The sequence below is a fragment of the Folsomia candida genome, unplaced genomic scaffold (genome assembly GCF_002217175.1).
Source record: "Folsomia candida strain VU population unplaced genomic scaffold, ASM221717v1 Fcan01_Sc002, whole genome shotgun sequence".
Classification (NCBI taxonomy): Eukaryota; Metazoa; Arthropoda; class Collembola; order Entomobryomorpha; family Isotomidae; genus Folsomia; species Folsomia candida.
The window spans coordinates 2,785,450-2,805,771 of record NW_019091194.1 but is presented as its reverse complement, the minus strand read 5'-3'; the positions used below and the strand labels follow the sequence as shown (position 1 = coordinate 2,805,771).

The following is a 20,322-nucleotide window of genomic DNA, read 5'->3' as shown; positions in this document are numbered from 1 at the left end:
TTAGCAAAAGTCATCATATTACAATGCATGATGTTAAGTGAACAAATTTTAGGGTCAATGCGGATTTATTCAACGGTACTATGATAACGTTAATTGGTTGGAATTTTTATCATAATCTTGTCATAAATGAGTTATCATCTAACAGTTTGTTTAAAGTCCGCTTGTATCCGTCCAATTTCTTTTTGGCCTCGAGGAGATTTTTCCTTTGACGTCGTTCTCCGTTCCTATACAATGACATTCCCGTAATATTTTTATTCTCGTTAATAAGTGTTTCAAAATGACAAAAACTTTAATGTTGAGCAAATTACCCAGAATCGTCATCCATGTCGTCATTGTCATCATCTGAACTGGCCATGTCCATGTCTTTTTTGGCCTTATCCATCCAATTCATATCTGCTAACTTTTTTCTTACTTGATGTTCGAACGTTTCCACTTTATCTGCTTCGTCCACTCTTGCCTTCAGTTGCCGAAATACTGTGGCATCAATGTTGAAGAGGGGCAACATTTTGTTTGGATCTACAAAATTAAAGAACATTAAGAAAGAAGTAATATTTTCATAAATCTTGGGAATATTATAAGTGAAAATGTGAAAATTTACCCCTCTCCAACGACTGAAATATATTTTTTAGTTTCCCAATTTCACTTGGTTCTACTAACACGATTGCAATTCCACCCTTAAATGCACGAGCAGTGCGACCACTTCTATGAATGTAGCTCTAAAATAAAATGCCCCATTTAGTGTTAAAAATTGCATGCTACCAAAGTATTATCATAATTGGCACCTCTGCAGTTTTCGGTATTTCGTAATGAACAACGTGCTGAATATCAGAAATGTCAAGTCCCCTTGCGGCTACGTCAGTGGCAATGAGAACGCTCTTCTCATCTTCTGCAAATCTCTCTAAATTTTTTAGCCGCATTTTTTGGTGCATTTCTGAATGGAGTGGGAGCACTTGACCGCATTTGAGGAGGAAAAATAAATTTGTTAATCGTCTAACAGTGTTGATGCTATTGCAGAAAACAATGGTCCGTCCTGGGTGTTTGACCAGGAAGTAGTACATGTAATAATCTTTCTTATTTGCAGGACAATTGATCTGCATTTCTTGTAGAGTCTCGCAAGTTCCTTTCGTACTCGTGATATCCACTATTTTGGGGTTTTCTCGAATTCCAATCATTTCCATAATTTGTTTAAGCTTTTCTTTTCCCGTTATTTTTTTAGGTTCTTGTTTGTTCTTGTGGTTCTTGTGTTGGAGCCGTTTCGGAGGATCATGGGTAAACGCAAGTGTTGCCGAAAATACAAAGTTTTGACGATTCAGTTTTTCTGTCTCATCCAAATTTAGAAGGCCAAGAATTGATTGAAGTTCTTGGAAATGACCCCTTTCAACCATTCTATCTGTTTCGTCGACAGCCAAATACCTGCAATATTATATCAGCGATTTAATTGGTAGTTCAGAGATACATTTCTTAATGTTCCGGTATTGTATTTGTAGGCTATAAATTGTAGGTAAACAGTGGATGCTGACCTTATTTTATTAAGATTTGCCAAGTGAGGCTCGCCTTCTTTCGCCAACTCCCACAAACGGCCTGGAGTTGCAATTACAACTTGTGGCTTGGCTCTCAATAATCGTTCCTGCTTCACAGTTGCGAGACCACCCACAATCACAACGGTCTAAAATAAACATTTTTATTATAATCTATTCTTTATGCACAAGCTTAAATTAAGTGCACCTTAATTCTTGCATATTTCGCAGCCACATCGAAATGCTTTTTGATTTGCACAGCCAGTTCTCGCGTTGGTGTGAGGATCAAAGCTTGGAGAGAATCGTCGTCACTATTACTTTCTCTGAATTGCAGAATCCCATGAATTATTGGAATTGCAAAGGCAACTGTGAAAAAAATAATGATTAAATGCGTGTCTGTGTATTATCAATAATTACTGAATAAAAAGCTCAGCAATGAAAACATTCAAAGATGAATTTCAAGCGCAATAAACGGCTTATGAACAATATTAATATCGACTTACGCGTTTTCCCACTTCCAGTTTCAGCCGCCCCAACGATGTCCTTCTTGCCTAGGACTGACGCTGGCAAGGTTGATGCCTAACAAAACCAACATAATATGCATACATAATAAATAATAATTCTATCTCTATCTCCATAATATAAACAGATCTGAGCATGCCTGAATTAATGTAGGCTTATAAAACCCAGCTTCTTTTAGTGATTGTAGAATAGGATCTTGAACTCCAGCTTTCACCCATTCGTTCATTGAAACATCCACATCGGACGAAACGGACACTTCCTTTTTCTGTACGTTACTATCCTTTTTGTTGGACTTTACAGACTTTTTTAGTTGTTTCTGCTTTAAAAGTGATGTATTCTCCTGTTTCTTCTTTTCAAGTTGTTCTAACAAAACAGAATAATAATCAGTTACTTTATGTTTTGAATTAGAATGGCAGATTGATGGTGAAATGAAATTACTTTTCGGTTTTACATGAGACTCGCCTACATCATCATCATCCCTGTTGTGAATCCATTTAGTTGACTCCCCCAAGGTTTCCGTCGCCCAGCCCCCCAGATTTTCACTCACCTCCCAGCTACTCGTCGACGCGTCACTTTCTGAAGAACGCTTCAACTTTTTATTACTCGTTTTAACTGGTTCATTCACTTTCTTCTTGTCTGCCTTTTGTTTCTTTCCGTTCTTTGACTTTTTTCTCGGGGTTTCCTCCTCCTTTTCCATGTCTTCGTCGTCGTTACTATCCTGCTCAGGTTCACTGTCATCTTCGTCTTCAACGAATTTCCGCTTATTAAACTTATCCTTATTAGTAACAATCTCTACAAAAAGTAAGCAATTAAATATTTAGCATCAGCTTGTATAATAATTTATAATCAACCAATCATCAAATAATACGTACCAGTTAACCCGTCCGGTTTCTTAACAATTTCATAGTCTGTGAGCACTTCCAACGAAATTAATGATTCCATTTCCTTCTGGGCAAGAAACTCTTCTCCGATTGGAACCTGGTCCCAATTTCCCTTCTTCTGTTTCCCTTTCTTTTGTTTCATCCCCATTTTATTTAAACAAACAACACAAATTTACTACTTGTTATCCAAATCCAGGTAGAGGAGAGATCAGATTGAAGAAATAAACATGTGCAGGTTTCAACTTTCGCGCAACAATTTCATCTCATTTCACCCCAACTCATAATATTCTTAAATGCATCTCTCTCTGAGATTTACTTCATGCAAAACAATTTGTAAACGGCGTCAACGTTGTAAAAATGCAAAATCTGCAACCGCTTCTTACAAAATGTGACATTAAATATTATCCAACAACTAATGAAGATAGATTAGGAAATGCAAATGGAAGCCTAAAGTGGCATTTAAATACTGCATTTTATGCTGAAGTGCGATTATCGCTAATCTCACCCCAACCTAGTGCATGGTGCAAAGTAAGGTATTACATATTACTCAATATGCGGAGAATCCCAACCCAAGCTAATCAAACAACCAGAATTCGCATGCCAAACTAGAGGGAAGAGCCGAGTAGTCAGAATATGGTAGATAAGATGACAGATAACACAAACAGAAATTAAGCAGATCAGGCAGCCAATGCAAATTTGGAGGTCGTTGTTTTGCCAAAATGCCAATATGTTATGACATATGTAGAGTTGGTTGGCTTGGTGGATATGAAGGTATGAAATAATTTGTGGTGGTGTGTAAATTCGTGGGCACTTTTCATAAGCATCATCATCATATCATCCATTTCTGAAGGTCTTTGAGAGAGTCATTCATTGTCATCATGCTGGATTTGACTAAAGGTTGCATATATATATATTGCAATTATCCTGTTGGTCATTTTCCTGGAAGGCAAAAAAATACACAATAAATGGGATAAAGGGAGTTCCATAATATGTACTGCACAAAGTAAAAACACTTTGACACATCACGTAAAAATACAATGATCATGTCGTTACATTGCACCTTAATTTTAAACTTTAAAGATTTCTTTAACAATCAGAAATTGGTGCGAGTCAATGGCACGCAGATCTATGGTCGGCACGAGACATCGACGGACATTGATACAAGGTGTTGAGTCTTCTTCTACTAATCAGAACACTTGAATTGGTTAAAGACTTTTGGTGGTTGACGTAATGAAATGAAGGAAATGGAGATAATAGTAGTGCAGATCGAGGCTGAAGTGAAAACTGAGCAACAAGAAACGAAAAGTGGTATTGAATTCGTTTAGAGTAGTAAGTCGCAGTCGCTGAAAGTTAACTGGCCAATAGTAATAATAATAATAGAACAGCGAGCAGCAGAACAGAGAATGTTGTATTTTGTATGTAGTAAAAAACAACTCTTGATTCTTTATCAGCCGCACTACTACTACTGCATAGTATTATTCCTGTCCTCCTCTCTACTATGGGTGCTATAATACTTTGTATTCACATTCTTCGCTCTATCTGCCACAAACTTATTAGATAGTCGTCAGTCAGTAGTAGTAAGTAATATGTAATAACGTCCTATCATCATCATCAGAATATAATAGATAGTGAGTACGTGCTAAGCACCTTTTATAAACCACATGTATTAACTAACTAACTACATCCACCGATACAAATCCTCTGCTAGCCTACGACTACATACAAAATGCATGTGTAAAACGAAAGTCCGCAGCAACAGCAGCATTTTTTGTTGTCGTCGCCGTATCGCGTAAAGTAGGCAGGTTTTCGTATAATTGGCGATATATGTACGCCAGACCAAATACATACACGGCTTGTGAGATTCAACAACTATTATTATAAGATGATGATGCCAAGCAATGTGTCATGTCATGCCGTCGCATAACAGAACACACATGAATTTCTGTTTCTTTAAGCCGGATTGCATTTGCAGCGAGCTACAGCAGAGCTAACCTACCCGTTTAAAAGGAACTCTTTAACAACAAGTGAGTGAGTGAGATACTGATACGAGCAAGTTTTAAGTATCGATCTTCCACACATCGAATTCAACCGAATGGCCAAGCCGAACCTTGTGTTACAACAATATAGAAAAGGATTTTGTTGTATGTATGTGTAGACTAAAACTCTTTTAAGAGACCAGACTGCTTTGCTGGTTCGCTGCTGTTCTTTCTAACCTAACCATAATAATATCGCATAATAGCAGAGAAACAGCAGCCTGGTGGCGTAAATGAAGAGATATATAGAGAGACACTACTACTCTGTTATACTATTTGGGTATCCAAGAGCCTGTAGTCATAAAACCTGCTTTATCCACCGTTCAATCAGAAGCGTACCAAGCCACGCTCGTGGTACTGACGCCACATTGAACCCAAATCATGGAAACCATGAGATACCTTTAATCCTACTAGCACAAACTATATCTACCTAATTTCCAACTATTTCCCTCTTTTACTAATTACTAGTAATAATTCGTTTAATGATGTGTTGATCTTCATACTGAAATCAAACCAGTGACGCCCTACGCTGTTGTATCTGAAACGCCAAAAATAAAGATGCAATTAGCACAACATCCATTAAAAGACGTATTATTCATTGATGATATTTTTACTGATGACAAACTCTTTGGGATTCCTCTTTCCTTTGTTGGGGTTGCGATTTGATGGGTTACGGTCCTCGAGAGTTGGGTCAGCTTCCAATGAGGGTCAGAGGGTGGTAGTGATGGGGGGCGAGAGTGAGTCGTCGTTGGGTTGGTTGGCGGGGTAGGGCCCATTGCGCATTCGCCTCGCCAGAGCGGAATCTCACTCACTCGCTCACTTCTCCAATCCACCAACTTCTAAAACTTCTCTCTCTCTACCTTCATCGCACTCCAAACAAGACAACATTTACATTATTATTCTCTCTCTCCTCCAATCCAAAGTCATACTGGTTCTACTTATGCCATGGCCAACATCACTCTCCATCAGCTCCTCGTTCGCCACACTTTCCGAACGGTCCTTGGTCACGCACACCCCCCAAACAGGGCAGATCCTCGTCTAAGGTCTTGACTCTGGGAGGTGTCCAAAAATCAGAGAAATCCATCCATTGGGACGGACCCCACAGTTTGACAAAGTTTCGCCAATCTTCAGTTAGTTAACCCCTCGCCGAGGGGGAGTGGGGGGTCAGATTCTGAAAATGAAGACATATTCAGTTAAACCAAACCCAGTTGTATCACTTGTTGAAATTTCAATAAAAAATATCGAGTAGCAATGGCGCTACAGCTTTGCGAAGGTTGACTAAATAAGAGACATAAGGGATATAATAAGAATGTTATTACGGAATAAGAGAAGGCAGAAGAAGGGCTACCGTTGTGTTGGAGGGTAAAATCAATCTTGTTTTGAGACTACGTTTCCATTCTGTTGGAATCCGGCACGGTGCTTCGAGGCAGTGTTGTTATTGAATATTAGTTACTAATATTCTGAAAATATTTTGAAAAGAAAAGACAACATTTTATGACTTGAGAAATTTTTCCCATTTTTGAATGGATGGATGAGAATTTTTTATTACTAATTTTAAATAAAATGACCCGGAAATCAGAAATATTAAGTACCCTTTCCGTCATATTTTGATTCTCAGAGGAGAGTGTCGAGTGGTGTGGTGGGTGGTGCAAAAAGTTACTTGATGTAGGCCGATGTCGACTTCATCGACAGGATCAGGAATAATAGAAGCAGCTGCTAAGACTTCTGGGCGCACGACGACGATAAATTCACCATCTCCTTTATCTGCTACTACTCCTAGTGGTACCGCTGGCAATATTAAACACCACCTAGAAAAAGACAAGAAGAGGAAAAAATCCAATTTAATAAGATTGTCCACCTCTCCTACTAAACGTACCACTACTCCAAATAAATCAAGCCAATCTATGGACTTGGCACCGCGCGGCCCCTCTGTCGTCCAACTACGACCTGTGCGACCCGTCTTTAGCACGCTGTCTGCATCATCATTATCTTCATCTACCAATAAACCAAATAACAATAATACCTCTTCGTCTGTAACGTCATCACCCGGGGGATTAATTAGTACGACCGGTGGTGGTGGCGGTGGTAGCCCAATAATTAGCGTTAATCGAACCACACCAGCCGGCACGAATGTAACCATCCTCCCGGCAAGGGGGGTGACAACAACGGTAGGAAATACTCAGCAAGGGGGAATTATGCCAACTTATCAGATTACGAGGGTCGGAGTGGGCAATGTCGTACGTCCCGGTGGTGGTGGTGCTGTCGTCGGACCGGGACAACAACCAGCCTCCATCACGGTCACGCCATTACCCACGTCAAAGTAAGGAAAAAGGATTAATAATACTTGATAATTATCAATTTGGTTGATTGGAAAATTAAAAAAATATGATCAATTAATTAATTAATTAACTCTGCTCGTTTGTTTATCTAGCCTGACAAATCTCCGCCTCGCGGCGGGCACACCGGTGAACAATGGGACGTGGTTGCAAGCGAGCGGTGTTCAAGGATTTGCGAGAGCAATAGCTGTCGGAGGCAGGCCGGTTCGTCCAGCTGATGGCAAAATGATACACATACCGCAGCACGTCACCCAGGTATAAATATAATCCCACACTGGCAAAACGAACCATTAGTTAATTGAGTTAATTATAAATTAATCATAATGTGGCTATTCACTAACCAGCTACAAGTGGTGGATGGGAAGGGGTCCATTCTAAAGCCGCAAATTGGCACACCCATCGTCAACATAAGGGGACCCCTTCCAGGTGGAGCCACTTCCGGCCAGTCACTTACCCTTCCACTTCCACCCTTTACGATTAGGACGACAAATATTACCAACATTTCGGCGGCCATCCAGCCACGACCTCCTCCCAATAGCACGCCGTCGTCGTCGTCGTCAGGCACTCTTACGTCTACTCCGTAAGGCTACTTTCGCTCTAGTTATAAATAACTTGATTGTTTACATTATTCATAAATGCAATTAATTATGGATATGATGGTACAGGGTTCACAAAGTGATAACTCAGCATGATCATAATGCACCGATTCAGTTTGTGAATGCTACAAATAAGAATGCTATTGGAGCATCAATTCCGAAGCTTAGCACGGTTTGCCTCACCTTGTCTACCAATGGTAAGTATATATAAGTGACATTAAGGGTAACTCTTTTTTTACGTAATTCAGGGATTCATTTACAAGGAGCATATTTATTTTCTCTAGCAACTCTAGCCCCCAACAATAGTTCCCCCGTCGTCGCTGTGTCTTCGAGACAAGCAGCAGCAGGGCTTACTCCAAGTCTGATAGTGACTCCTTCCTCCCTGACTGCCAACAATACGACGACGACAACGGCGACAACTCTTCCAATCACCAAAGTATACCCTGTTGGGAGGGATGGAAGTAGCATGGTAATGGACAACATGTTCTCCTCAGGCAGTGCCGTGTCAGTGAGTACTGTGAATGTGAATTTGTCCACGATATCCACAAATTCAAGCAATGCTCCCAATCCACCCTGTGTCGTCGTGGCGGCGTCTTCGTCGGTAGGGGCTCACCATCACCCCCAACACGTCTTGCTCCATACGACCACCCCCACCATCAATGTCCATACAGGACAAAATCCTTCTAGTGGCGGCGGACTTCCTCCTTCCAACCTTGTTACAGGAGGAATCGCACCAAGCTATTTTGTCGATAAGAACTTCCAAATGAACATCCTTCCCCATCAATCAAGGCCTATTACCCTGGAGAAAAAGATTGACCCGAAATCCCTCCCTCCTGGAAGTATGATCATCACGGCAGCAGCAACAACCACCACCGGCAACACTGTCACAATACCGTTAACCCAGCATTTAACAAACCTTGCCCATTTGGGACATCACCATGCAGCAGGAAATACTCATAATAATATCGTCAATCCTAACAATAATAGTTCTACAACAATTATAGCTACTAGTACTACAAGTGCCACGTCTTCATCTTCTTCCACGCCGCCATCATCTCATAATCATCTTCCCCATCAAATACTGGCACAATTTAATCCCCACTCGGTGACGGTGACACCATCCTCCACCAGTATCCCTATTCCAATCCCTGCTCACGTGATATCCCAGTCAATCCTCGGAGTGACGACGAGTAGCAGTAGTCTCGGCTCTGTCTTGACCGTCACCACTACCACGATTTCCTCAACCTCGGGTACCTCATCATCATCAACCGGATCTAGTTCAACATCCAGTATCATTTCCTCCTCCTCCTCAACTCCAAATATCATCACCTCGGCGACTTCTATACTACCCTCGACAATGACGTCTTCTTCTACAAGTAGTACCTTTACATCCTCATCGACGGCAACCACAACTACTACCGCCCCACCGGCTCAGTCTCCAAATCATAATAATCCCCCAACTTCTTCTACTTCGAGTAACAATAATAATAGTACCAAAGCTACGCACAGTCCGAGACCAAGCATATTAAGAAAACGTGAACTTGGTGGCGATCACCACGGTCATACCAGTGCGTCTCGTGCCCAAAGAAATTTGTCCCTCCAACTCAACTTCTCCACGTCAAACTCTACCAATTTTACGTCAAGTAGTAACAAAGAGAACTCCTCCCTATTAGATAAGTTTTCAAGCGGGTTAAGTGGTAGTACAAGTACAAGTATAACTAGCTCAGGGGGTGGTGGTGGTGCTACGACAGGGACAGGAGTGAGCATTTTAAAGAAAGAGTTCCAACCTCCAACAGAAGAATCTTCGTGGCAATCGGTCAGTTCGAACTCAAGTTCGGGATCCTCAACAATTTCCACAACGTCAGAAACGGCAGAACTCCAACTTCAACAACAATTAACGGGTGGCATTGGTGGTGGTGGTGGTGCAGACCTCAATCTAAGTACCATGAGTTTACCTCACTCTTCGGAAATTTCAGCATCAGCCTTTCTAGGACTTGGGTCCTCCCTCTTAACTAATTCTATATTAAGTGGTGGTGGTGGAAAAAATAGTAGTAGTACAACAACGACTTCCACGACATCGACTATTGGTGGTTTGACTGCTGGTGGACTAAGTATAAGCTTAGCCAATATTGGTAGTGGTGTGGGTGGCGGTAATAGTAGTACAACCATACCGACATCTTCGTCGTCGTCATCATCACAGAATCAAAATCAGAATGGGGTCTTACGAACCACTAATCAGCCCAGGTCTCGAAGTTCGTCCACGTCTGTGGGAGCCAAAGGAGCCAACAAGGATGTGGAACGCCTTAAGAATAAAGACAAAGACTTGGATGCAGTCAGTCCGAGGAAAAAACCTAGAAAGCAACAACTGTAAGTTAAATTAACTAAAATTTTTCTAGTTAGGAGTTAAATGTAAATTTCTAAAACCTGTATTTTATAAATATGTGTTTCCTTCCAGAACATCAAGTGACTTGTTGGAAGCTGCGTCTCCTGAAATTTACTATCAAGGAAAGGGAAAACGATTCCGGAAGGGAGACCTGAGTAAGTTCACCTATACATCACAAATATATATATATTTAGCATGAATGGTGCAGTTACTAATTGTCGATTTGATCTAATTAGTGGATTTTACTGAGGGGATAACGGAAAAAGAAAAAGTACCGGTGGACCCCATCCCCGAAGAACCTCCTCCACCACGAATTGTCTATTATGTGAAAAGACCTCACATGTCCCTTGTGCAGAGCAACTGTTTTCCTCCTAAACCTCTCACAACGCATTTTCAAAGATACTGTGATGTCAAGGCGAGGGATGAAAAGCGGCCTACAATTTCCGAGCTAGCCAATCAAAAGAATATTTTAGAGAAAGTGGGTGGCTGGAGAGTGAAACTTATGACTAATCAAATGCAGGAGCTTGTAAGTATCTATTGAAATGAAATTGCTTGAAATATTTACCTGCTTGTAATGTAAATTTTCTATACAAATTTTTACTCAATTCCTTTAATTACAGGTTGATAATGAAAATGGTGTCGTAGACGATTGTTCCAACCTTCTCAATAGATTAGAAAATAAAGTAGGAGTAGGACCTAGCCGTGGTGACCGAGATCTCAATATTGTTATGGAACTGCTCAAGGTAAGCCAAGCTAGCTAATAATATTTTTTGTTTCTATTTCCTCAAAAAACTCAAATTAATTATCAATATTGATTGGTTGATGATTATTCTGTTGCAGGGGAATATTCAAAGGTGTAAAGTGATTCGTGATCAAATGTCCGACTCGAAAGCATTAGCAGTTAAGATCTTAGACCATAAGGTTACCGTGACGGAAGTAATAACAAAACACTCTTGTAAACGACCTATGGCAAAGAAGAGAGTGTTGTAGCCTTATCTAATAATCAAGGATGACAAGCCCTCGTCTCCTCAGAATTGGGGATGACATCCCGTGACAATTTATATGATTGACAATGTTTGAGACGAGACAACAAGTATTTATCTCCCAAAGCAACAACACCACGATTGCTTGAAATTTAGTATCTGGGTAACGCCTGGGAACACTACTAACGTTAGGTAGATACTGAATGTCCAGCAATCGTGTATAGATACTATATATTTCATTGATCTTATCGATTCACCGTGATTTGAATGTGTTTTTTATAATTATTACTAGTTATTATCTTAGTATTTGTTACTACTAAAATTATCATCTTGACTTCTCACATGAAATTCAATACTTGCATTCATTGAGACGTAGAAAAGACAGCAGACATAACGTGCACTCAAAGCTATTGAGATGAATATAAATAATAGCGTTTCAAAAATCTAGTTTTACAATGACACGCCACAACAAAAGTACTACTACCATTAAATAAGACGGTGTTTTTCCATCATAATATTTTTAATTGACTTAATTATATCTATATTATATGTAATATGTAAAACTAGCTTGTAACAATTATCTAGTGTCTGAATAAACTGACAGTGTGCAAACCAAATATATGCAAAAACAGGGATTCTCTACTACTACTAAATACCTACCAGGACTTGTCCTTCCTATTAAATGTTATTATAAATATGCAATACATTTGCATAAATGAAAAATGACTACTACCAACCACACCTTATCAACAACAACGTTATATTCTATCGTTTGACTGGACTTTTGGATTTCAAATGTACAATATATGCATTAAATGCTATACTATACGTCAACAAGCTACAAATTAATTTTTTTATAACAACAACAACAATTTCGTGTAAGTTTAAGTCTAAGAAATTTTAACTTTAACTTTCTGAAATTTAAAAAAACGTCAAAACTTTATAGGTTAATTTAGTTAGTCAGTTTTAGACAGATGAAAAGCATCGTCATTAAGGACTTGTTCACTAATAAAGGACAAGTATTAGATATAGGAAGGAGTGGATAATAATAGTTAAGGTTTTTAAATCATGAACAATTAATTATTATTATGACCTCTTTGCAAGAGTTAATAAATGAAGAATTATTTTGTACTTAAATAACTCAATAGCAGGAAGGAAGGATTCATTTCAGGCTCTAATTTACAGTGAGTCGCATGCATGCAGAATATTTGCATGCAAAAAATGCTTGCGCGTTTCCCCATTCCTATTTTTCCCAGGACTTGTTTGGCATGACAACTTTCACCAGGATAAACCCAAACGAAACTTGTGTTCGAGCATGAAATATAAACTCTGAGAAATTCATCACTTTCACCTCAGTCTGGAAGAGTAGAGAGAGAAAAGAGCTCGACTGCAACATCGTGTAGCTCACTCTCACCCAAAATTCTAAATTCTTGTACATACACACATATACTTTTCACAATTCGGACTTAATTGGCACTAAGACAAGATTATCCTGATCAGACAGAGGGGTTTCAAAATTTCTGCAAATTTCAACACTGGAAAAAATAACGGTTCGTGGAATAGTTAATTGTATGAAAATGTTTTAAGTAGTAAAACTAACGTGAAATATATACACAGAGCTTAGTTAGACCCCAATACAAATCATCATCCTCATCATGGACCTTAAGAAGGAAGGACAACCTCAGTCTCGACCAAAGTCGCCAAAATCTCAGAAGGGCTCCTCCCTCTCCTCCATGGCCAGTCATGTCTCTGGCAACAACAACGTTCCCCATCCTCCATCCACCCCAAATAATAACAACATCACTGCAACGGTCCCCACTTCCGGGAGTCGTAGCAAGTCTCCCACTGCAAATCGCTCCTTGACACCGCAAGAACGGTCGAAACTTGCCCGGGACAAATTTCAGAGCCTGCTTCTCTCCGCCAACAAAGTCCAAGCCCATCAAACTCTTCCCCCCGGAAGTTATGGGATTGGAATGAAACCTTCGTCCACGCTTGGAACGACTGCACAAATGCATGCGGCCGCCGTATTGGCACAGATGAGTGCAAATGTTGCAGCCGCGACGGGTGCGATTTCTCTAGTTTCGGCGAACAATGCGTCATCTTCGTCATCGCCACCGCCGCCAGTTCCGATATCACAGCAGCAGGTGACAAGTACAACTCACGGAGGTCACATTCAGACCAGTGTCGTCGCCCCGGTTGCAAACACAGTCCGCGCAACGACACTTGCGACATCGGCAAAAACGAGAAATAATCCCAACCAGTTTCCCAACATTGATCCGAGAACGTTTCCCAAGCCGTTGAATCCTACAAATCCAAATCCAGTTATCGTGAAGCAGCCCAACATGGCGAAATCTGTGATGGGGTTGGACAGGAGTAAGAATATGAGAGCGTTCGTGGAGAAAGCTATTGCTGTGAGTTATGAATGACACGATAATTGCTGTGCCCTTTACACACATACTTATTTAGGATGATTATAATTAATTGTTCTGTTAATTATTGTTAGGAGCACAAGGTCTTTTCCTGCGTTGGAGTGTACCCCGCGATCAAGAATGCGTTAAAGAAGCGAGGCTGGGTGGAGAAAACGGGTCCCATCAATGTCATCCGGTCAGCGAGTGTGCCCTTTCGACCTGGTACGCTCCAATTCTCTCGTTAATTAGTGCTAATCATGGTTGGAATTGGCACATCTTATTTAATTCATGTGCAAAAACATACGGAGTTATTTGCACATTTTTCTGAATAATTTATTTCGTACGTACATCTGTATATTTTATGGCCTAAAATATTACCCGTGATTCCGCAAAGAATGGGAAAAAGTGGAATGTTCTCACGACATGTGGTCACACCAATAAGAATGAAATCCCGTGGTCATTTCTGTTTCTTTCCGAGTTGAGGTTTGGTACGTTGGTCGATTCACTTTCTCTTGCTTGATGACTTGGTTGCTTACACAATTTGCTGCTTTCTCTATGCTCCAATTCATGAAAAAAAACACGAAAGAAAAAATGAGATAATAATAAAGCAGGAAGTTTGTGAAAAAAAGTGGATGAATGCGAGGGTGGTTATAAACAGTCGGTTTTTTTGGCATGTGCACGTAGGACTTTGTTGGATTGGACGCTTACTCCAACTTTCACCAGCCTGAACGAACATTCATCCTTTCTTCGCACAATAGGGTTCAGGTGGTGACCATGAAATCGGGTTTTCTTCTTTCCTACTACTATTGGTATGTATTTGGTTTTTGTGAGTTAATGTTAATAGTCATTGGTTGGTTGGTTGGTTGTGAGGCGAGAAATCAGGTCACACGCAATTCGGGTATTTCTGTGACTGGTACTTTCCTGTTCTTCTTTCGTTCCGTCACAAAACTCTGTCCATGTAGGATTTTTTCGCTGTCCATTATTCATCCCGTATCCATTATTCTTTCAAATGTGCGTATCATATTTCAAATCAGAGAACGGAACGAAGAGTAAAAACATTTTTATTCTGTTTTCTTCTTATTAATCAAGCCAGGACGAATTGCATGGAACGGGGCGATTTTATTTGAGGGAAGAATGTGGACATTTCTAAAGAGGAATTCTTCATTCGTTCGTCTCATGTGTTGTGTAAGTAAAATTGGAATATGCGACCCAGTTCATGATCTATTGTCTCTTTCTCTTGATTTGGTTGTGGTTAGCATAGACAGACATTTGTATGTTTATTCCACCGACTACCTGTCACCTGTGCTGTGGTGGTAGTTCGATTAATGCTTAGTTTCCGTCGTTGTATCGTAATTTACACGTGGGGACGTACATTATTAAAAGGTTGGTTAACGGGAAAAGTGAGACTGGCTTTCCTAAACTTTCACCAAACTATGTATACATATGCAAAAGTTGAAGAAAAAATAGACTCATCTTATGAATCTAGGCTACATCGTTGCCCTCAATTTTCTTATTGCTCTTGATAGATCGATCAGTAGATAGGAATGAGATTCAGGAATTAGCCGGAAGTGAAAATATGGGGCACGGGTAAATGTCTCGAATGATATTCTATTGAAGGTATTAAGGATATGTTCCCATATTTCCGGAACGTGGGTCGTTTCAGACATTATCATACATACTGCTACTGTTGCTTTGACGAGTTTTCTTACCTGTTGAACTTGTGTAGCCGTACTTATATACACACAAAAGCATAATTTCTGTTGTTCATATTTTGCTGCGACACGCATTCATAAAGACAAACGCACCCAATTTCTAATGACGGGATGAATACATCATTAGCTGGAAATTGCCCCATGGCACGCACGCATTTCGCATATGCTTTTAGACAATTTGCGCTTTTGTTTGTAAATAAATATTCACGACATTCCTGGGAAATTTGTGTACTTATTAACAAGTCAGACATGAATTTTGTGACATATACATAAGTAGCTTGCTAAAACTTGTCAATGTTAAGGATCGCCTGTGTATTTGCAGGTGAAAAAAAGACAACGCGTCCAAATATTTACACAACTTTCACATTACATTCTTCTGATTATTATGAACGATTTTCTTTCATGTTTTAGAACCAAGTGGAACTGATGATGAATCCGATGCGGCCTGGATTGCGAGAAATTTGCGAGATTATCCCCCAGATTTTATTTGGGTCATACGCCGTGATAACATCGATTGGAAAAGTATGGGAAAGGATCAAATGGTGCGTTTCGATCTTCTTTCGTCCTCTTTGAAGATACATAAATATTTTCAGAAATTTTTGGAATTTTTTTATTTTATGATACTATTTTCCTCTAATTTAGATCAACCGATACCCTAAAGCCTGGTTTACCACAAAGGTCAATTGAATATCTTGATAAAATATGGTCAAATTTTCCAATAAATTCGCAACTTTTTGTTCCCTTTTTCTAGGTCGGGTTGTCCGCTTGTCTCCAACAAATCCACTGGTTCAGCGAGGCCGGATTTTCTGAAACCTTCTTCCCCAGATGCTACCGTTTGTGCATGGACGACGAAAGGGCTGCCTTTCAAGACGACTATCGCCTCACTGCCTGCATGAGTTATTGTCGATACTTTGTTGAAAACTACGAGTCCAAAGGAGCAGCCTGGTTGATTGATCCTCAAAGTAGAATCACCCCACTCTCCATCGACTTTGCGTCTCGTCAGTTGGGCAACTACATCAGAATGAGGCGTCATGAAGACATTGATTGGCTTCTCCCCCCAAATTTCAGTAAATTCTCAGTTTTTTGTATTTCTTTGGTCGGGTTCACTTTAGATACTCTTTTTTGGTGCAGTGTCACAACATTGGGAAGCCTTTATTCATCAGTACGTCATGGTTGTACATGAAAAGAAGAAGATCCGGTTCGAGAGTTTGGAGGGTGTCAAGGTAAATTTGTAGTATTATTTTTAGATGATAATGACATCATAAAACGTACTTTTGACCAGATGAAGTACGACATTGCGAAAAAGACGCTCCAGCGGATCGCACAATACTGGCCGCAAGCCGATCTGGACGGTGTGTATAACATGTGGATTTGCAAACCGGGTGCGAGGTCTCGAGGAAAGGGAATCGTAATTATGAATTCGCTCGAAAAAGTCTTGGACCTTTTGAACCACGGGAACTCACGAGAGTAAGTAATAATTCATAATTTTGGAATAATAATAATGTTATATATGTATAAAATTTCAGAGCAAACTGGGTTGTCCAAAAATACATGGAGCGACCCATGCTCGTCTACAAGACAAAGTTCGACATCCGGCAGTGGTTTGTTATCACGGACTGGACCCCGTTAACCGTGTGGTTTTACAAGTGAGTTTTTAATCATTTTCGAAAAAAAATGTGTTAAAAACTAAATTATCACTAATTATTCAAAATCTTCAGGGAAAGCTACATCCGGTTTTGTACGAAACCATTCGTGCTCGAGGATTTTCATGAGAGTATCCATCTCTGCAATAACGCGATCCAGTGTCGCTATCAGAATGCGGAATCGAGGTGGAATATTTATAGATTTCCAATACTATGCAATTGTATTTCGTGCTTAAAATTCTACATTCGTGTCACAGAGACGCTGCACTTCCGGACGAGAACATGTGGGATAACTACACTTTCCAAGCTTACCTGAAAACGATTGGGAAAATGGATCAGTGGACCAAGATTTACGCTGGAATGAAACAAGCAATCATCGGCGTTCTGCTGGCATCGCAGGAAACCATTGAATCTCGAAAAGGTTGTTTCGAACTATACGGAGCGGATTTCATGCTCTCTGAAGATTTCACTCCTTGGCTCATCGAGATCAACTCGTGCCCTTGTATGGCCTCCACGACGAGCATCACGGCCAGAATGTGTGCCCAGTGTTTAGAAGATACGATCAAAGGTGAGTTAAAATACTTGTTATACGCCATGTAAGTTGGAGTATGCGCATATTTAGTATTCAATTTGCTTGTTAAATTGCAGTTGTTGTTGATCGTCGTCTAAATCGGAACGCCGACACTGGAATGTTTGAAATGGTGTATCGTCAACGTAAGTTGTAATATTAATACAATTGAGGTTAATTATTTAATGTACTTTAAATAAATTATTCCACAGCTCTCAGTGCTGTCACAGTCCAACAGTTTACGGGACATGATCTTGTCATTCATGGGAAAAAGTTGACCCGAGATATCGACTGGCCAGGGTTAGCTTCACTTAAATCATGAAGGTCATGACATCACCCTAGTCGCTATTAATGAATTAATTAATTTGATAGGACACTCAGCACCAAGAGTTCCCAAATTCGGAGAACATCTTTCATCACGAACAGCGTCTTGGGGAAAAGTCCACCCAATGTGATCAGCCCCCAGGAGAACCTCACTTTCTCCGATCTCCTCCAAAAACTGAGGATGAAGAACACCCAGCTCTTTCAAGGCTACGTGACCAACACGCAGGCCCAGACTTTGGCTGCTGTCGCGGGGGAAACGGCTGACCGGAGTCTGACCGGGACACTGCTCTCCAAGATGAGGGCGTTGAGTAAGGTGAAACAGGACATGGGGGGAGCGACTGAGATGAATGAAATCATTCCTGGGATGAAGAAAGTTTATCCGAAACCGAGTAAGTAGTATTCTTATCTTATAAATATTACAGATTGAATTAATTTGTATGAAAATTATGCGCTAATTTCAGCTGTCAGTAAAGCTATAAAAGAAGGCCCAGAAGGAACGTTGTCGCACTTGTCGAAGTATTTCGAAGAGAACAGCAGCACCTTTGCAAACTTGGTGCATAATTTTAAAATTTGCTTAAATTTTGATACTTCAAAATATACATTTGTAGGATAATCGGAATAATTACGATATTTTTCACAGGTCCGAATCGGGAAGGAAATCTCCGACGAAGAGAAGCACGGGATCGAGACGTCAGACGCTGCTGGTACCTCGAGTCCGAATAAACTTCGTCCAGGAACGTTTGGTCCAAATTTGAGACGACCCAGCATAATCGCTGCAGGAAATCCATACCTTCCTAGACCAGAAACGGCGAAAACTTTGGAGGAAGTTCGACTAGCGGTTAATGCAGCTAGTAATAAGTATGGTAAGAGTGTAACACCGATAGACAATGGTCAAAATAGTGATAATTATTATGATGATGTTACCACGACGAATAATGACCCAGTTCTGTTAGATAGTACTAGTAGTAGTTCAGACCTAATTATTCCCTCCTCCTCCCCCTCCGACAGCTGGATCGATAGCTCAGAAGCGGATGTCATCGTCTCCGGGCAAGAGGAGGTCAAAGAAAAGTTTGAGACAATCTCCGAATGCCATCAGGGCCCGATATCCATGACCTCTGACCCATCCCCCTTGAATCCTGACACAGCCACCAGTCTAGACTTATCCACCAACAATGCCGACCTATCCACTCCTTTAAACAAGCCTGATCATCTCCTCATAGACCTAAAACTCGAGGGTAACTTTCACTTTCAAGACATTTTGAATAATAATTTGGGATTTCCTTCGTCCACCTCGCAGTCTGATTCTTCGGACGATTCGGATGAATCTAATTTTACTCCTACCTCCATCCTTAACCCTGCATCGCTTTTACTCTCCCCTTCCAGGTCTTGTAGTAGTGGTGACAACGGCACCTTAAAATCTAGGTCTACCCCGTTTCGTCGACCCTCCCTAGCTAATTGTAAGTTAAGACCTGCGACTTCCAACAAGGGGGTACGTGGCCGTGGGGGGAATAAATTTCCCTGCCATCGGATAGCCTTGAGACCTTCGAGTTCAGCAACGAGGAAATCATCACTGCCTACTTTCCCCGTGAGTAAAATTAATCTTAAACTTGTGTAATCTACATTTACATATTTTTCAAAATGCATGTGAATTCATGCAATCATACAATGTCAAATGTAGCATAGTGTATGTACTTATTATTATTTCTTCATTATTATCGCTACCACATAATTAATCTGGTCACCGAAAGCAGTACCGTACCAACCGTGGTATATGGTGGTAGCAAATACCAGGCCCGGGCCCCGGGCCACGTCGCTTGCTTTACACTAGATATAATCGACCTCTTGTATTTTGACGATTTTAGAAAAGAATGCGCTGAAAAATCTTCGAAAAATTAAATATTGAGCTAATATTTTTGTATGTGAGCAATTGTTCTAATTCTTGAGTATTTTTTGCAATGGTTAAATGACTCAATACTCACTCTCCTTGGCTATATTAAGATCTTAATTTCATCAGCATGTGATTAGAATTTGATTATGAGTGTGTAGTCAGAGATAATCAGAGCAATTGGATCAATTATGTTAGATTTGTTAAGCTTTGACGTGACTTCAAAAAACTCAAAATTTGTATTGTTAGAATTAACTGTATCTGTAATTTTCAAAGTTGCATATTTTGAAATTCCAAATTGGAGACTTGAAATTTTTAGACATTCTACAACGAACAAAACTCGCTGTCAAACATCAATGGTTTAATAAGCATGGGAACGCTTACTGTCTCACCTCGATTTCGGTCCAAATTTTCTTTCAGTCTTAATTGATAGATAATTTTGTGCAACTTAAAGCAACTTTGTGATACAAGATAAGGTGAGAAACCAAACTTCGCACAATATTAGGAGAGAGCTGTATCAATCGTGATTAT

General features: G+C 40.2%; 3 protein-coding genes across 3 annotated transcripts; 2 read left to right on the top strand and 1 right to left on the bottom strand.

The window, feature by feature from the left end:
- Positions 1-33: 33 nt before the first annotated feature.
- Positions 34-3,409, bottom strand: LOC110844804 (DEAD-box ATP-dependent RNA helicase 13). Its single transcript, XM_022091094.2, has 10 exons — positions 2,912-3,409; positions 2,478-2,831; positions 2,179-2,402; positions 2,021-2,096; positions 1,726-1,883; positions 1,521-1,666; positions 783-1,413; positions 599-716; positions 309-516; positions 34-224 (listed from the first exon to the last, which is right to left on the bottom strand). Exons 1-10 carry the CDS (start codon positions 3,066-3,068, stop codon positions 110-112), a joined length of 2,187 nt encoding a protein of 728 aa, XP_021946786.1. The 5' UTR covers positions 3,069-3,409; the 3' UTR covers positions 34-109.
- Positions 3,410-5,759: 2,350 nt separating this feature from the next.
- Positions 5,760-12,391, top strand: LOC110843022 (mucin-5AC). Its single transcript, XM_022088925.2, has 9 exons — positions 5,760-7,273; positions 7,385-7,544; positions 7,634-7,869; positions 7,955-8,082; positions 8,170-10,252; positions 10,341-10,423; positions 10,505-10,794; positions 10,889-11,011; positions 11,109-12,391. Exons 1-9 carry the CDS (start codon positions 6,627-6,629, stop codon positions 11,256-11,258), a joined length of 3,900 nt encoding a protein of 1,299 aa, XP_021944617.1. The 5' UTR covers positions 5,760-6,626; the 3' UTR covers positions 11,259-12,391.
- A 191-nt stretch (positions 12,392-12,582) lies between these two features.
- Positions 12,583-19,816, top strand: LOC110842660 (tubulin monoglycylase TTLL3). Its single transcript, XM_022088441.2, has 18 exons — positions 12,583-12,801; positions 12,869-13,662; positions 13,755-13,881; positions 15,783-15,913; positions 16,014-16,049; positions 16,123-16,438; positions 16,503-16,594; positions 16,654-16,838; positions 16,898-17,017; positions 17,090-17,200; positions 17,272-17,582; positions 17,663-17,728; positions 17,795-17,882; positions 17,955-18,295; positions 18,368-18,459; positions 18,547-18,769; positions 18,915-19,141; positions 19,290-19,816. The coding sequence occupies exons 2-17, from the start codon at positions 12,907-12,909 to the stop codon at positions 19,016-19,018; spliced, it is 3,099 nt and encodes a 1,032-aa protein (XP_021944133.2). The 5' UTR covers positions 12,583-12,801; positions 12,869-12,906; the 3' UTR covers positions 19,019-19,141; positions 19,290-19,816.
- The last annotated feature ends 506 nt before the right edge of the window (positions 19,817-20,322 follow it).

Bases quoted from the DNA above. Each gene is read 5' to 3' on its own strand.
- LOC110844804 (XM_022091094.2), bottom strand. From the start codon at position 3,068: ATGGGGATGAAACAAAAGAAAGGGAAACAGAAGAAGGGAAATTGGGAC. The intron at 2,403-2,477 runs GTAATTTCATTT...CTGTTTTGTTAG, and splicing joins GTCTCATGTAAAACCGAAAA to AACAACTTGAAAAGAAGAAA. The intron at 717-782 runs GTGCCAATTATG...ATTTTATTTTAG, and splicing joins AAATACCGAAAACTGCAGAG to AGCTACATTCATAGAAGTGG.
- LOC110843022 (XM_022088925.2), top strand. From the start codon at position 6,627: ATGTCGACTTCATCGACAGGATCAGGAATAATAGAAGCAGCTGCTAAG. The intron at 7,274-7,384 runs GTAAGGAAAAAG...TTGTTTATCTAG, and splicing joins ACGCCATTACCCACGTCAAA to CCTGACAAATCTCCGCCTCG. The intron at 7,545-7,633 runs GTATAAATATAA...TTCACTAACCAG, and splicing joins TACCGCAGCACGTCACCCAG to CTACAAGTGGTGGATGGGAA.
- LOC110842660 (XM_022088441.2), top strand. From the start codon at position 12,907: ATGGACCTTAAGAAGGAAGGACAACCTCAGTCTCGACCAAAGTCGCCA. The intron at 16,439-16,502 runs GTAAATTCTCAG...TTTTTGGTGCAG, and splicing joins GCTTCTCCCCCCAAATTTCA to TGTCACAACATTGGGAAGCC. The intron at 18,770-18,914 runs GTAAGAGTGTAA...CCCCTCCGACAG, and splicing joins TGCAGCTAGTAATAAGTATG to CTGGATCGATAGCTCAGAAG.